Source organism: Dipodomys merriami, unplaced genomic scaffold (assembly GCF_024711535.1).
Source record: "Dipodomys merriami isolate MVZ:Mamm:240054 unplaced genomic scaffold, mDipMer1.0.p SCAF_60, whole genome shotgun sequence".
NCBI lineage: Eukaryota > Metazoa > Chordata > Mammalia > Rodentia > Heteromyidae > Dipodomys > Dipodomys merriami.
Window position 1 is genome coordinate 3,110,667 of NW_027206180.1, and position 17,723 is coordinate 3,128,389.

Sequence of the window (17,723 nt, forward strand, 5' to 3'; positions counted from 1 at the left end):
GTTCAAAATAAAAAAGAAATGGAAAACGGCAAGTTGAGGGAAGAGGAAGGGTGCCAGGTGAGTCTGGATCGCATCAAGGTTTCCAAATTATTCTGAGATGCGGTGTGTGTTCCAACTTCTTCCCACATTTGGATGTCTTTAAGGAAAATGCAGCACAAATGGGAAGAATTTATGATCAAAGAGGGACAACACGAGATGATCTGCTCTTTACGAGCTGTCGGATGGCGGCTCTGTGGCATCTGACAGATTTAGAAGGGTGTTCTCAATACAGTACTCCTATGGCGATATATTTACGCTCTACACAATCCAGCCACTTGAAGTCAGCTCAATGGCTTGGATCACAGTCACAGTTGCGCATCTATCACTACAGTCAATTGCAGGTCATTTTCAAGGTCATCCTAACATAAGTTTTGGTTATAAGCTGAAGCGGGGGATGGCGAGCTTATCCCCGTGTCTTGGCGGAGTGAGTAGTAACCTGGCCTACAAGTCATTCTCCACTCCGGGTCTTTCTGTTCATCCTCTTTCTTTCATGTGGCACAAAAACATTTCTGTCTTCAAATCAGGCCCAAGCCCAAAAGCTTTCTCATCATGGAAAAATGTCCCCAGCCAACTTTCTCATGTGTGTGTCTTTCCTAACGAAGGGGAGAGGCATTGGGCTGGCCACCTGTTTGGGAGGCAGGCTGGGGGTCCTCAGGCCCCACTTCTCTTCCATAGTGGAAGCTGATGACTAAGGGGCTCAGTGCCAGCCACACCAGGGCAGAGTCATGTGTGCAGCAAGGTTGGGGATTTGGCTGTGGACCAAAGCACCAACAGCACGGCGACAGCTCTCCTGTCCACGGGGTGGGCAAGCCCGAGCACAATGCTACCAGATCTGTCCCTCCTCTACGTTCCTCAGAGACGTCTGCCTACTCCAGCTCTAGGTTAGAGCATTCACTACTCATTATTCCAGCTCTCCAGATGGTGCCTTCAGGGCGCGGATCCTGGTGGGAAGTTCAGAGCCTGTGTTCATGATACCTGGGAGCTCCAGAGGGACTGGTCTCCCTTTGGAGTCCCCAAGAACTATGTTGGGCAGATAAATGGGAATATGAAAGCTCTGTTCGTTCATTCCATCCATCCACCTACCCACCCATCCATCATCATTCTACTATCATCCATCCATCCATCCATCCATCCATCCATCCATCCATCCATCCATCCATCCATCATCAATCTATTAGCCATCCAATATTTACTAGGCGCTATCTGTATGTATAGAACAGCCCAGGAGCTGAGAATTCAGCAGTACACAAAAGCACAGTGCTACTTTTCTGGAACTTTCTGGAACAATTTCCAAAATGGGATGGGGACAGGCGCAGGCGGGGGAAGGACCAGGCAGAAAAAGAACACGTCAAGAAGGGACGAGTGCTGTGAAGGGATGAGGCGGCAGGGTACCCAGAATGCTGAGAGCGGGGGCAGGGATGCTGCCAGCAAGATGGTCAGGGAACACCTCTGGAGAGGGGGAGCCTACATCACACAGGCAGAGGCCCACCTGCCATGATGAATGCAGCTGCACTCCTTGGGGGGTCCTTAGAGAGAACTATGGGGAGAGCTCAGGATGACCGCAGGGACCACACCGTGTGGGTTACAGGGCATTGTAAGATGGGAGCTGGTGATGGAGACGCACATTTGCCATCCACCATAAAAGGATCTTTCCAGCTACGGTGCTGGGAACAGACCGCTGAAGAGGAGGCTGACTCTGAAGCCACTGACACAGTCCAGCTGCTTATGGACAAGCTCCACGCTCCATTACATACAGGCGATGGCTGCTTTTGGCTACAATGGCAGAGTCTTGTGACAGAGACCATATGGCCCCAAAGTCTTAAATACTTAGCAACCAGTCCTTCAGGAAGAGTTAGCTGGGTCTTGGCCCGGGAGCGGGGCGTGGTGGAGCGTCGTCTGGCTGCACTTCCCAGGGAGAGCCGGCGGGCAGGTGTGGGCAGGTACGGGCACCCGGGAGGGAGGCGAGTCAAGGACGACACCAGTGTGGCCTTGGCCTTGAGGAGGGGGTCCGGGCCCAGCTACGCTGCGTGAAGACATGTTCTCAGCTGCCTTCTGCTGCCAGCAAAGTGCGGGGCCAGGGCTGTCTTCCTGCTCCGCGGGCTGGGTGGCGGGGTCACTGTCACTTGCAGCCAGGCTCCTGCGGCCCAGCAGCAGCTTCCATACATGGCTTCCTGTCCTGCTGGCCGCGCCTCACACCTTGCGGGACACCCGCGTGTCACCTCGTGGTCACGCCAGCCGTGCAGGCACAGCTTGTTTAAGCGATCATCCTGCAACACTCCCTTCTGGAGCCTTCCACCGTCAAAGTGCAGATCAGGTGCTGCGATAGTAGGTGAGGCGTGACCCTCCAAGACGTCATGATTGCCAGGGCAGCGTCTTCTAGAACATTCTCCTGTCCAGTCTTGGAATGGTGGTATGGAACTGTGTCTATAATGGGTCTGGCGACAGCCGGATGAGCTTTGTTGTAAAGACCATGGGGCAGTGTCACCAGTCCACACATGGTACCTGGCGTCTAGTAGATGCTCAATAAATTTTTGCTGAGGAATGATCTAATGGGTGAACTCTATGGCTGTCCACAAAGACCACTTTCGTGGATCCACAAAGGCAACGAGCTATAGTTCCCAAGTTCTCACCCCTGGAGGCCTCAACTATACCCACCCAGGCCAGCCTCGGAGCCTGCTCTGGACCCGCAGACTGGGCATAGCCCTGTAGAAACACTTGCAGTTGCCACTGGCGGTGGGGGCCTTAGATGATGCCTGTTTGGAAGAGTCCTGGCCGAGAGCCAGCCTGAGCTGCAGAAGAGCGGCAGACAAAGCTGCTGGCACCTATGCCCGCTGGGCAAATGTCACTGGCTCAGGAAGCCTAGGCAACCACTCAGTGCTGGAAGCTAAGCGGCCACCCTGAGGCCCAGTCTGGCAGCGAGCTGTGTCAGGTGGGCGGGGGTGCAGTAGGGGGCGGGCGTGGATCCTCCTTGGGCCCCCCGCCTGTGGAGGTCCTGCAGATGCATGGGTTTTAGCAATGCCACACAGGCTGGGTGAGAGCTGGGGGAGCCCGGCCCCACTCGGCCTCTCTCCTCCCTGGGTCTCTGAGCTGGGGGGACGGGGGACACTCCCCTTGCTGCTGCTCCACAGTCAGGCCCACACCTTGTTTTCCCTGGCACTGCCAAGCCCGGCGGATGCTTCTGTGTGGGAACGGCCCAGGGTGGCAGAGTGCAAACACAGCCATCTCCCTGGCAGTGTGTCTACGCAGGACACCCTCCTCCTTCTGGGCCTCCTCTGGCTCCCTTCACTGAGATCATGGCCAGGCAGTGCTTGGCCAGCCTTGAGGCGCTGCCCAGAGGGAGGGGCCAGGGTCATCTTCAAACCAGGCAAGCTGTACCCAAGCCAAGGACGTGCTCAACCCCGCCCGACCGCCCTCAACATCTGGGAGGCACCAGTGTGCCCACACACACCGCTGCCCTCAGGCCGCTGTGTGCAACGAGCAAGGATCCAGACGCTCTTGCTTCAAGACCCCTAGATACGGCCCAAGCAAGCTCCCACATCTCACTCAGGGACCTCTGGCCCTACCTTTGCCCCTGACTCCTCTGCATTCACGCATGAAGGTCATCTGGGGTGACCTCTGCCCACCAGCCTCCTTCTTGGGTATCTCAGGCCCAACACCATCCACTTCCACGCTCACCCCCAAGGGTTGCGTGTGCACCACAGATGGCGTAGGAGACTGCTAGCACACGTGTATTGAGCAGGGCGTGTGTGCACAAGTGTGCTTGCCTCATACTATCATGTGACTGGCAGAGCCTGGGGGCCCCGCTAGAATGCCTGTGAGCACGGTGGAGAGGTGCTTGGCATATACAGGATTTATTGCCCAGGCCTTGAGTGCTGGCCCAGCCACGCTCACGCTGGGGGCGGGGGCGGGGCAGGTGCCATCCTCAGCCCCATTGCTACAGAACGCCCTGTCCCAGCACTGCGCCTGCAGTGGCCTGACTCCAGGCCGCAAAGGGGTGAGGTGGCATCATGCAGCCAGCACAGCAGTAGGCACCTGTGTGGCGTGGGCACAGGGGATGGCAGCCCTAACACTGCTGAACCCAGCACGAGGGAGGGCCATGCAGATGGGTGGGAGCTCAGGGTGGATTCTGCAGCTGTTCTTGGCTGGGGCAGGCAGAGGTCAGAGGCCCTGAGCAGCTGGCACTATGTCAGGACTGTAGTTAGAGCACTGTAATGACCCGATGGACATGTCCCTGGGGCTTCAGACTGGAGTTCCGCTTTTTAAAAAAGGCACATTTTTCCCCAACACTCAGGATTTTGTAAATGTCAGCTATTTCTGATCATTTTCCAGGCTCCTGGGGGTGGGGGGGGGTGCTGGGCCTCCTTCATCAACACTGACGCTTCCTGCCACGGAGCTTTGCCTCAGACAGTGATAATGTCCACTGCGCAAGAGGCTGGAGCCTGTGGAACCCAGCACCTGAGGGCCCAACTGCCACCCATGAGGTCCCCATACTCAGAAAGCCACAACAGAAGCCCTGCCGAGGCTTGAAAGCCACTTAGCAGGAAAGAAGAACAAAGAGCAGGAGATAAGTTTTTCTCAGGAAGCCAGGGGCGTAGAAGCGGGCCTTGCTCTAAGCGGCTGGGGCAAGGATGCTGCTTTCTGGGTCCTGCTTGCCTCACTACAAGCTGGGTTAAAACAGCTGCATTGTCTGCGGATTTCTCTCTCTCTCTCTCTCTTGTCAGTCGTGGGACTTGAATTCTGGGCCTGGGCACTGTCCCTCAGCTCTTCAGCTCAAGGCAAAAGCTCTACCACTGGAGCCACAGCGCCACTTCCAGTTTTCTGGTGGTTTATTGGAGATAAGAGTCTCATGGACTTTTCTGCCTGGGCTGGCTTTGAACCCTGATCCTTGTATCTCAGCCTTCTTAGTAGCTAGGGTTACAGGTGTGAGCTAATGGTGCCTGGCTCTCTCCTTATTTTATAGAAGAACAGGGAGCCTAGTGCCTAGCACCGAATTGGAAGGTTCTTTTGGGGGGTACTGAGGTCTGAATTCAGGGTCCTACACTGGCTGGTGAGCCACCCACCCAGCCCCATGTGAGAGATTTTCACCCTGTGAGGCAAGCCATATACCACATCCCATGTATTCAAGTTTCTGCCAGATGGATGTTCTGGACGAATCACAGCCCCATACCCAGGATTTCACAGCTGCAACATCTGCTCTCAACACCACACTCTGAATTTCCCACATTCACCGTGGGAAGCCAGCAGGGCTCTGGGGGACCTGAGCTCACAGGGGCCAAGGAGACACCGAGGCTCCGAGGGAGAAGGAAGGGGGCTATCTAGGTGAGAAGAGATGCTGCAAGGCACAAGTCCCCACAGTGCTGGGGTCATGCTGACTTTCAGCCTTGTGGGAATTTGAGATGTCCAAAAAAACAATCCTGTGTGCTTGTACACAAATGCCATGGCTGGATTGCTGCAAGGGAAGGGAGCGGAATTTCTGCAAGACGCTGGCCACAGAGCAAAGAATCATGGGAAGAGCTATCGCCTCAGCAGAGGTGCCAGGGAGCAGGAACCTCTCGGTGCCTCCGTCACACCAGGCTCTGAGCCTCTTTTCTGGAACAAGCCAAGATGCTCCGGGGAATCATCATGGCTCCCAAAGGCCCAGACAGGGCAACATCCACCAGTCACAAGAAGCGGGGCTCGGGAAGATGCAGAGAACACACGGAGGTAGAGGAGAAACGGAGGCTGTCTTGAGATCCCACGGTGGCCCTGTGGCTTCTCATCCTCTCCACCCACAGATTGCACTGGAAGAAGATCCTGCTGGTCCCACTGCCTGGCTACTTCTGGACTGACTTCATACTTCCCTAGGAAAACCCTTGTGCTAGGCATCCAGAGGTGCCTATTATTTCTGAAAGGACAAAAACTTGGCCATAGCCCAAGTACCCATCAATAGGGGGCTGGCTAAACAAACAGTGGTCTGCCCAGATGATGGATGCCAGCAGTCAGAACCGAATGAATGAGGGTGCTCTTATGAACTAACATGAAGAAAATCTCTAAGATATACTGTGGAGTGAAAACAGAGGTCAGTTCGGCTGTTTAAAAAAGCAATACCAGCTCATCATACAAGTACAGTGTGTAAACACTTAGAGAAGAAGGTACAGGAGGATGCACACACACCCACGGAGGAAGGGGCTTCCAACCATGGACAAGGTGGGCACAGCGCCACCTACTGCACAGAGGTGAAATGAGCGGAGAGGGGCCCAAAGCCTGTCTCTTTTCTGTCAAGTCCTTGGTTCCCTTCTCTCCCAGACTCCTACCCAGACCCCTTAGGAGCTCTCTGGAGAGCTTGTTCAAGATAGAAAGGGAAGGGACAAGTGGAGAAGTCCATGCCTTCCACCTCTCTTGCTCTTCAGCACCGTTACGGTTACATCTTTGTCCTCTGGGTTTTTCCCCCCCTCACTTAACGGGTGCTTGTGAATTAACTCCTGCCCCTCCGAGTACACTCAGCGATACGGTCCAGAGTATTTCAATGTTTAGATCTGAAAAGGAGAGAGTGTGACTAAACTTTTTGGGAAGCGGTAAAGTGGTTCTCAATCACTGTTCTGTGAGGACACCCCTGGATTCCTTGAGCAAGTCAGACAGTGTGTTGAAACACATAAAATCAGGACTCTGGTCAATTCACATATAAAAAGCAGGAGCTTGAGTTTTCTCAGTTTCAGGATTTACTGTCATAAATGAGCCTTTCAATTCTTTGATTCTGTTATTACACGTGTGCTAACGAGAACTTGGCAGTTAATAAAATAAATGACTCAGAAGCAAAATTTATGTTTCTTTTAGTGAGCATGGTCATGTCTCTGCTGGTCTGAGTTCCACGGCTCGCGGGGGTACAGTCTTGGTTCAGGGTCCCGGCCACTGGAAAACTTCACAATGGAAGACAGTGCCTGGACAAAGAGCCAACAGCCAGGTTCTGAAACGCAGGCTGGCCAGCACGAGCTATGTGCCACAGGGCAAAGCACTCCCCTTCTCCGCACACCGGTCTGCTGGTCTGCAGGCTGGTATTGTGAAGGTCAAGCAGACTGCGGGCTCTGGGTGGCAGTCAGTGTCAAGAGGCTAGGATGGGTGCTGGGCTGGCCTGGCCACCCTAGGACATGGCTGGCTCTGTTACGACTGTGGCAGATCAGAACTTCTCTGGCTCAGGCTTCTGGTATGAGGAGGAAAATCCTGCTTGCTGGCACACCCCATGGCTTTGCTGTTTTTTGTTTGGGACCCAAGCCAGGGGCACCACTGCTGCCTTACCACCTCAGAAGCGGCACTTCTGGATGCCATGGGGGCGGGTCTCTTTGCGGGGGGGGGGTGATCAGCTCATGCTTTCTGGGAGAGAGGGAACTCACTTGTTATTCTGGGTCCTTCACAAACAACCAACACTGAATGCAGCTTGCCTTTGTTTCGTACTTCACAGGGGCCAGACGCATAGCTGGAAGGCCTAAAAGTGTGGGTGACATTGGCATGTGTTTTCATTTTCCTCTTTAAGCATTTCTGTGTACGGGTCGCTAGTGTTAAGCATGTTCACGTTGTTGTACAATAGCCCTGTTGGTTTCATGCGCATTCATGGAGGCTCAGGCAAGGTGAACTAAGTAGCCCAAAGTCAAGGAACAAGTGTATGGGGGGTGGGGGTGGAGGGGAGAGGCAGGAGGCTGGACTTGAACCCAGACCGTGAGCCCCGGGCTGCCGTGAGCACACATGGGGTACAGTGGAGCTGCTGTTCTGCACCGCCAAGCCTGGCTGGCCCACAGCGGCCTGCTGGGAGCCTGGCACAGCCAGGGTCACAGGGGCTGCAATGGAGGTTGGGGTCTTCTCACTCCCTGCACGGGCTCTCCATACCCTTCTCCGTGAATACCCAGGCAATGTCCCCTGCATCCCACACCGTTCTGGGCACAGGCCTGCTGTAGGCAGAGGTCAGCTATCCTCTGGGGCGGTGAAGCAACACTCAGTTCTCAGGAACTTCCTCCTCTCTCCCTTTACCTCCTTGGCAAGGCACCCGGGCTGCTCTGTGCCATGCCCATGAGAGCTTGCAGACAACTGTGCAGACTCTTAGAGAAGCTCCCTGGGGACAAGGGCCACACAGGGATCCCTGGCAGGCCTCCCTCGCCCCCCTCCCCCACCCTTGGCACTGGCTCAAGGTGCCTGGTGTGAGGGATGTGGTGCCTTGGCCCTGACTACACTGGTCAAGCCTCAGGAAGAGGCCGGCTTTGGCAGCTTCTGCTGCCTGCTGCTTTCATGGCAGGCCGGGGCAAGCCTGTACTACCCGCCTGGTTTAGAACTGGCGATCCTGACACAGCATCTCGCTTTATCTCTGCTTTGGAGGTCTATACGGATCCGAGGGGCAGGTCTTACACACAAGGACTTGGGAGCTCGTTGGGGGCACAGAAGACAGGGGTGGGGCACACTGCTGGTCAAGGCCACCGCTCTGCAAAGCGTCTGCTGTGCCCACCTCTGACAGATGCTCTGAGACAGGAGGTGGATCTGGCCACAGTGGGGCCTCCAGATGTGTGAAGCTTGGGGCATTAAGAGGTGGTGGGTCTGGGCAGGTGGGGCTCAGAGCCTCTGGCTCAGGCTTGTCTTGCTGGGGTGGGGAGCGGTGTTTGGAGTGACCACAGGAAGGCCATTTTCTCCCACGTAGAGAAGGGGCTGGAATGATCATATGAGAATGATATAGAAACACACAAAGTGCTCAGCAGTTCAATAACTTTGCTTTGGTGGGAGGGGGGAAGGGCTCAGGGCAGGCAGAGGATCTGTGCAAGCCCCTGGCCCGCAGGCCTCGCTGGGCAGGGAGCTGAGGTCCAGGCACAAGCTCCTTTCTATGTCACTCCAGAAAAGGTACTTTTTCTGTGTGAGCTGGGAGGAGAGCACTGGTTGTGGCTTTATAATTGGAAACAAGAAAAACAACAGGCCTAAAGCCCTCATTTCTGGGAACCCCCTACCCCAGATGACATTAGCACCTCGTCCACTTTCCCAGGGGAGGCCTAGGAACTAAACACATTCTTTCTTTCTTCCCCTCTCTATGCATGACAGTCAGCAGCTGGATCCCAGCACTGGCATCTCCGAGTTCCTGCTCTGTCACTCAGTTGACAGAGTACTAGGAAGGCCGGCTCTTCCACAGAACTAGTCATGTTCCGGGCCGGGCAGCTGATAAGGCTGGTTTGTCTGCCTCTGATAAAGACAGCATGAAAAGCAGCTGCCCAGATTCTCTGAGGATTTAAATGTGTACCCCAAGATTCTCAAGCCTTGCAGGAAGCTGGGACAGGAAGCAAGGCCCTCATGACACGAAGTCCAGAGAGACCAACTCACGGGGGGGGGGGTAAGAGGGGTGGGAGAGAAGGGTTGATCTGGGAAGCCCAGACTCCCCAAGTCCCACCCTCCTGCCCCACCTCCAGTCCCCTGAGCACCTATGCACTAAGAACCATCAGTCCTGGTGGGCAGACCCCTCCATGCTAGTGCAGGCCAAGGCAGCAAGCAGGAAGGTGCATGTGGTGATTTTAACAGAATGACCTGGCAGTCCCCACAGCTTGCATGGTCACCGGGGCCCAGCTTCCACTCTAGGTAAACACCCAGAACTTCAAACAAGGGTCAAAACAGCAGCGCACACCTGAGTGCTCCCAGCGACCTCAAGGTGGAAAGGAGCCTGACAGCGGATGGCTGCTTCCAGACACTGGCTGCAGCACAGAGGAGCCTGCATTTTTGTGGAATGAAGGAAGCCAGGTGCAAAGGACTACTGCACTCACTAGGATTTGAATGAATTACCTAGGACAGGCACATCTATTGTTTTGTTTTGTTAGTTTTAGTGCCAAACAAATGCTTTTCTATTGAGCCACAGCTTCTGCCTGGAAGACGTCAATATATAGACAGAAAGCAGCTTGGTGGCCTGCCCAGGGTAGGGAGAGGAGGGACGGGGAGGGACAGCTACATGGCTTGGGGTTGGATGCGGGGACAGGTTTTGTAGTTAGCAGAGGTGATGACGACATAATACTGAATTGTTCACTTTCAAATGGTCCAGGACAAGTCTTGGGCAGCTGCTGGGACGGAAAGTATCCTCACACAGCAAGGCCCACTTGCAGACATCCCCAGCATGTAGCCTGGGTCTGATGGGGAGGGTCAGCACCATGGAAGGTAGGAGTCTGGTCCACAATGACAGGTGCCAAGCTTCTGGTGCTGAGTTATGATGTGCAAACCCTGAATGATCACTTGGGTACACCTGTCCCAGGTGCCTTTCCCTCACTGGGGTGACAGAAGAATGGGGTCTTAGAGATCTCATGTCTCTTGTCAAAGCATCCCAGACTCACCAGTAAATGACTAGGGCCTCAGGGGAACTTCCTGGTCTTTCTGGTGCTCACACAAGGGAGACAGAGCCCTTGCCAGGTCTGGGCCAGCCAAGGCTGTCAGAGATTCACTTTCAATCACCAAAGCCACAGTGCTAGGCTCTGAGGTCTGGCGGCGGCAAACAGGACAGATTAGGGATCCATGTGGGTGACATTTTCCTTGGTGGAGAAAGGCAGGCACACACACATGTCAGGAAAAAAAACTGATGCCAGGCTGATGTGCCAAAGGGCGGGTGTAACCCTGCCCAGGGCAGTGATCAGAAAAGGCCTTTTTGTTTGGGGAAGATGGGGGTCAGCTTGAACTCAGGGCCTAGGTGCGGTCCCTGAGCTCTTTTGCACAAGGCTAGTACTCTACCACTTCGAGCTACAGTGGTACTTCTTGTTTTCCGATGGTTATTTGGGGATAAGAGTCTCACAGGGACTTTCCTTCCCATGCTGGCTTCGAACTACGATTCTCAGCTTTCAGCCTCCTGAATAGATTACGGGAGTGGTCCAAAAAAGGCCTTTTGGGGGAGGCAGCACACAAGCTGGATTGGAGCAGTCAGTGGGAGGCAGTCACCTCAGATCTAGGCAGGGGCATCTATGCAAAGGCCTTGAGGCATGGCAGTGGTTCTTAAAATGTGCTCTGGGAATCCAAGTTTTCCTAAAAATAGTAAAAGGTCCTGTTTATATTCCTTTTCCTGGGGATGCAAGAAGAGTTTCCAGAGACCACGTGAGACAGGCGTGCGACTGACCGAAAGCAGCAGGGAGGAGGCACCAGCTATTTTCCAGGCATGAAAAATAGACAGCAGATTTTTTTTTTTTGGAAATTATTGTTTCTAGAAAACCATGTTTCTGTTTATATACAATGGACTTATGAACTGATTTCTAAAAGCATTTCTCTAATACAGACAGCTCTATCCACACACCAGGGGTGCTCTCTGGGTTTGTCTGCCCAGAGTGTGAGGTGTCTTGAGCCCAGGACAGAGTGGCGCTGGCACTCTGTAGGGGCAGCTGCAGAGAGCCAGGGGTTGGAGGGTTCAAGGGGAGCCTCAAAGGGTTGTCTTGAGCCTCGAGCTTTGTCTCAGCAACAGAATAAGATCAAAAGGAGAAGTACAGCAGTAGAGCTCACTGGACACTGATGAAAGTGAACTATACAACTTGTGGGTGGAAATGAGAGGGAGGGAATGGGAGTAAAGGAAGGGATGACACTGTACAAAGGAAATGTACTCATTACCTGACTCATTTAATTTGTAATCCCTCTTACATCACCTTAAAAATAACAATAAAGTAAAACAGAAACTCAGAATAGATTTAACCTAACCAAAATAATCAACCAAGAAGTCCCACTCCTCTTCATTCCATAGGTAAGACGTGAGCATCATTACAGATCAGAATTCTGATCCAAAATTTCTGCTCTACCTAAGCTATATTCCTGTGGTACCCATCAAAACAACCCTTCAAGTAAGTAGTGCTTAGGCATACTAAGTCCTCAAAAAGTTAGGCTGGTATTAAATTAGACAAGCCTCCCACCCATAGAGAACTTAAATGTAAGATCAAATCAGCCATGCATTTGAAAGCCAAATGACCAGAAATGTTAGTTTCCTAGTAAATTACCCACCCATTCATTTATTCAAGAAAGCTTACTGGGCACTGATGGCTCAGATCTGTAATCCTAGCTACTTGGTAGGCTGAGATCTGAGGATCATAGCCCCAGTAGTAAAGTTCATGAAACTCTTATCACCAATCAACCACAAAAAACCTAGAAGCAGGGATGTGACTCAAACAATAGAGCTCCAGTCTTGAGCTAAAATGTTCGGAGACAGCATCCGGGACCTGAGTTCAAGGCCCAGGACCAACACACACCCACACACACCCACACACACCCACACCCACACCCCCCCACCCCCACACACACCCTTTATCAGGCGTACATATGTGCTAAGTATAAAAATTTTGTACTATAGGCTATACGTGTTTAGCAAGTTTGAAAATCTGTGCTATGTACCATACATATACACTAGGTATGAAAAACTGGCCTTTATGTAAAAAAAGATCAAAAAGAGATACATATATTTTGTGCTAAGTGTCATAGGAAGCTACTGGGTAGTTGTATGGCAGGGCACCCCGTACAACATGATCTCACCTATGCTCTGAAAAGATCTAGCTGTCTGAATGGAAAGGGGTGGGGTTGGAGTCTGGGGTAACCAAAGAGGAGGCTGCAGCCCCAGGTTTGGGAGGGTCTGGATGAGGTACACAGGGGTGCGCCTCTGGGAAGGGCTGTGACTGTTCTCCACCCAGAACCACTGCCCACAGCCCCTCTGGAGGTACAGGGTTGCCATGTGCTCTGTTGCCCAGCAGGGCAAGAAGGTGCTCGGAGAGGTTTTCCTCCTAGGGGGACATAAGCAATGCTGTCTTCTGCCCTCCTAACACTGCATGGCACTTCCGGGGAGGGAGTGTGGGAATGCCACTTCGGGAAGTGCCTTGTCACATGCTGCCCTGGTTGGGGACCAGCAGGACACCAGGGGAGCCAGGTATGCCACCTAGCCTGCCTGGTGGGCCCAGGCCCAGGAGTGGAGTGGGACGGGGTGAGAGCAGGGGCAAGGACACAGGCATCACCACACGCTCCGCCGATGGAACTGATATGCAGACACTACGGAATGCGGCACTCGGCTCTGCTTATAGTTTTGTGTTCCACAAAAGATTAGCCTGGAAACAGGTCCGGGCTTTCTCCTATGCCATTGAGTGTCTAGAGGAAAGAAACCTGGTGACCCAGACCAAGCGATTGTCACCAGACCAGGCCCTATGCAGCTGACCTAGACTCCCATGTGTGAGCAATCCTCCATCTCTCCAGAACTTGAACTGGGAGCATTCCAGAGGCTGGAAGGGCAGAGCTCAGTCACACCTGCTAGCTGGAAAATGCAGGCGGTTCATCTTTCAGGACAGAGCCGGTCACAGGCTGTGGCAGCATGGCGAACAGGGAACTATCTGGAGTCATGTTGAGACTACATGTGTCAAGGCTAGAGACCTTCCTCTCCTCCTCTGACTTGGCAAGAGACTCCACAGACATGTGAAGATCAGCACAATGACACAAAGACACCCTGAGTGTTCGCTGTGACCAGTATGGCTCTATAAAGTTCACTGTGACCAGTATGGCTCTATAAGACGCTGCAGTCCACACTGATGCTAGAGTAGCACACAGCAGCTAAGAAAGGCAGAGCCACTAGAGGTGCCAATGTGAAGCTGCCCTGGCATCGAGTGAGGTGCAGATGGCCACGCAGGGTGTAGCCCCATGTTTGTACTCGCAGACATACAGACTCGTCCTGCTACTAGTGAGTGCTTGTGGAAGGTCATGCACAAAACCCAACAATAAGATCTGCCTCAAAGTTACTGGGTTCTGATTGTTCACATCAAAACCAGACGGCTGCATTTTGAGTTTATGGTTATTTGTGTCTCAGGTTCATATGTGTACATATGATGTAGACACACGAGAATCAACTCAAACTGGGACTGCAGTACAGACCCCGGGAGACAAGGACCTGCACTGGAGCAGCTTCCTAGGGCTGCGCGTTCTTATGTCAACCCAACTTTGAGAGTGGCAAGCAACACTTGCGACTCCAGCTGGAGCCCTGGCTGCGGAGGGGGAGGTGGCAGGAAGCCTGGCCGCTCTCTAGGATTTGTAGTGGAGAGAAGGCCCGCCCCCCGCCCTCCCCCCCCCCCCCCTTTCCAGGGTTGGAAGATCTGAGGCGAACATACGGATACACTTACAGCCTGCAACACCGGAAAAACAGGCAACTCTTGCTCAGCCAAAATGCCCTCGACCTTTCCCTTCCAGTTTCCTCTGGGGGAGGCGAACAGGAGGGAGGGGGGCCTCCAGAGGAAGGAACGGAAGGGAAGGAACTGGGCAGAGTGGCTTCCTGGGAAGTCTCACTTCTCCAGCTCTGGTACTAGGAACCACAAGCACTATCTTGTAGGCAGCTTCCGTCGGGGAGACCACTCCCACAACCTCATTACTAATAATTCAAGTATTTCCAAGAAATTTCCAAGAAACTTCTTAGTCTCAGTTCTGAGAAGCTCTTCCACATGCCCAATGAACCTCTGGAAATCGGAACCCAGACTGCAAAAGAACCGAGGGAAAGCCCAGGTGACTTTCTGGGGCTCGTGTTAACTCGGACTGAGCTCGGTGCATGCCGAGGAGCTGAGAGGAAGGCTGCACAGGCCCCGCCTTACCTGGCACCTTGTCCACAGAGGCGAACACGGAGCGCTGCACTGTGGGGTCACTGCTGCCACGCCGGCCCTGGTTGTAGAAGCGGAAAGGCAGGTGCTGGGTGGATGAGGAGGAGCCAAGCCCAAATCCCAGGACTTCGGTAGTTGGCTGGATGGGGAGGTCCAGCAGGGCTACAATCAAACCACATAGTTTCAGCGCGTGGCAAAGGCACAGGTGACGAGGAGTCTCAGGACAGGCTTTAGAAGCCATGGCCCTGCTAGTCACGGCACAAGGGTGATGCCAAGCAGACAGCCTTGAACCGGGGACACCAGCAGAATACTGATCCCCTTGTGGCTCAAATCATAAAACACAACTAGGCATCTGGTGAGGGCCTCAGGCCAAGGCTGAGACCAGGAAGGGAGGGTTCTACACTTGGCTCTTAGAATGGTTGCTGGGTTAACACTTCTCTTGGGATCTCAGCTTCCAAAGACCCCTCACAAAAGATGCTCACCAGGCCAGACATGCTAGCATAGGCCTGTATTCCTAGGACTTGGGAGCCTGAGGCAGGAATATCACAGGTTCTAGACCAACCTGAGCCATTAAGTGAGAATGTCTCAAAAGACCCTCACTAGTTCTTTATATACAATGGGGCCAATTTTACTCTGAAAACTATACATTCATATACACATATACATATATAATTATATATATATATACATATGTACGTGTCTTTCTCTCCATTTCCATCTCCATGAATGGTCCCTTGGCATCTGTAGGAGTTGGGCCTCAGGACCCCCAGATATACTGACAACTGCAATTGCTCAAGTCCCTTACCTAAATGGCACTGTTTATCTGTCCATACTACACATAGCCTCCCTGTACTGGAAGTCACCTCTGGATAATTAACACTCAATGCGATCAATGCTTTGGAAAAAGTGGCCATACCACATCGTGCAGGGAGCACTGACAAGGAAGCAGGTCTGTGCATGTTCAGTCCAGAAGCCATTCTTTTCTGGAGGTTCTCATCCATGATGTGGAATGCTGAGTATATTCACATGGGGGAAGAAGTTGCGTGTGTGTGTGTGTGTGTGTGTGTGTGTGTGTGTGTGTCATCCATGATGTGGAATGCTGAGTATATTCACATGGGGGAAGAAGTTGCGTGTGTGTGTGTGTGTGTGTGTGTGTGTGTGTGTGTGTGTGTGTGTGTGTGTGTGTCATCCATGATGTGGAATGCTGAGTATATTCACATGGGGGAAGAAGTTGCGTGTGTGTGTGTGTGTGTGTGTCTGTGTGTCTGTGTGTGTGTCTGTGTGTCTGTGTGTATATTTATGAGAGTGTTTGCATGTCATGACTGCTCCCCTCTCCTCCATAAACAAATCTCTTGGTATATCAGTTCAGAGGGGCCTTTTAAAATCAATTTAAGAACTACCTAAGGCGCTAGTTCTAACAACCACTTTACAGCATAATTCTCAATTTTCAAATGAAATATTTGGCCTTCGTGCCAGCTATGAGAAATGGCTTTACATTAAAAAAAAAGTCGGAAAATAAATCTTCAAAGAAAGAAAGGGCTGAATGATTTAAGTCACTTTGTACATTACAACATGCTTCTGTAATGATTTTGTAGGCCAAGTCTACAGCTGGGTAGAAGAAAGGGGACAGAGTGGACCCAGGCCGTGAGGCAGGGCCAGTAAACCCCTGAGGCTGCCCTGTCCAGAAACCCAGCCTTGATAGCGCCTGCCTGCCCATGGGCTGCCAAGCCCAAGGCAGAAGGCTTGACAGGACCCTCCCCTACCACCGTGGCTCCGCCCCTGAGAGATGAACAGTATCTTTGCTAAGAAGACCCACAGCCTTCCTGTGAATTTGTCCCAAACCCTGTGTGAAATGAAAAACTTCCCAATTCAGTGCTGGGCTGTGGCCCCCTGCCAAGCAGAGCAGCTCCTCCTAAGAGCTGGGGAAAGAGAGGAGGAAGAGGGAGCCTTTAGAGAAGAAAGTTCTGCTGGGCTGGGCTGGAGCTCAGTGGTTGGTACTTGCCGAGCCGGGGTCCAAACCTAGCACCTCAAACCAACCAAATAGCTGGTCTAGAGCAGCAACTCATTCTGCCAACTTATTCTTTGTGTGGCTCTGACAAGTCATTGTGCCTCAGTTTCTCCCTCTATAAATGGGTAGAAGAGGGCCTACAAATCCACAGGTGAGGTGGTAGAGAAATGACAGATACTTGTAACTGTAAGTTTGGGGATTTCGGCAAGGAGGAGACAATGGTTGTCCCATGGCCTGCTAGGAAGGCACCCCTGCAGCCATGGACATTCTCAGGAAAGCAAACCCTTGGGAAACACGTGGGAAAGTAGAGTCTCATTCCTTCAAAGTGAGTCACAGGGCTGTGGATGTGTCTCCCGTGAGGACCAGGAAGATCCTGTGCCAGGCCAGGCCACTTACCAGCTATCCTCTGCATCTTCATGCGCCGTGCCTGGATGCGGCCCTTGGCCAGTCGCTGCCTGGCGATGATGCAGCGGATGTGGTCTGAGAAGATGAACGTGGCCTGGAGGATAGGGAAGGGCTTGGAGTGGGGGCTGGACGCAGGCTTGTGGATGGTGATGTTCAGGGCACGACTGTCGTCCTCCACCCCAGTCACCTCCATGTCCTGCAGCACGAGGAGACAAAGGCCAGGGTACGCGTCAGACCTGGGAGGAGGGCAGCTTTTTTCTCTGGGGCCACGGGACCACCTAGAAAGACGTCCTTAATTCCACTTTTCTTTTGCCCCAGGGGAGACAACCAACTCTCAAGTCTGATAGTCTAGGATGGGCACAATGGGAGAAGATAGGGCAGGCCGCAGAGTGCTGGGAAGGAACTGATGCTGGCATGGTGGCCCTTCCCACTGGCAGCTCAACAGGACAAGTCCAACAATTCTTACTTCTGGGAAACAGCGGGCAAACCCACATCCCTACTGTGCCTGGCATGAGATCAGGGACAATCCCCGACTTCTCCCTTCTCATGGCTGGCATCCTTTTCTGTGTCTTTTTGCTCCTAGAGAGAAATGCTAACCCTCAGAAAGGACCAGGGAGGCTTTGAATAAACCCTGTAGGAAGGGTGGGCCAGCAAGCATGACAGCGTTAGTTCCACATAAAACCTCAGAATGATTCTGTGTGGAG

General features: G+C 52.9%; 1 protein-coding gene across 6 annotated transcripts in view; it reads right to left on the minus strand.

Moving 5' to 3' along the window:
- Clec16a (C-type lectin domain containing 16A) overlaps positions 1-17,723 on the minus strand; it is a 144,042-nt gene that overhangs the window by 25,917 nt on the left and 100,402 nt on the right. For all 6 annotated transcript variants that reach the window (XM_070003485.1, XM_070003483.1, XM_070003484.1 and 3 more), the window contains exons 20-21: positions 17,011-17,215; positions 14,601-14,768 (exon numbers count right to left, since the gene is read on the minus strand). In XM_070003485.1, coding sequence (XP_069859586.1) covers positions 14,601-14,768; positions 17,011-17,215 — 373 coding nt within the window. The remainder of the gene's footprint in view (positions 1-14,600; positions 14,769-17,010; positions 17,216-17,723) is intronic.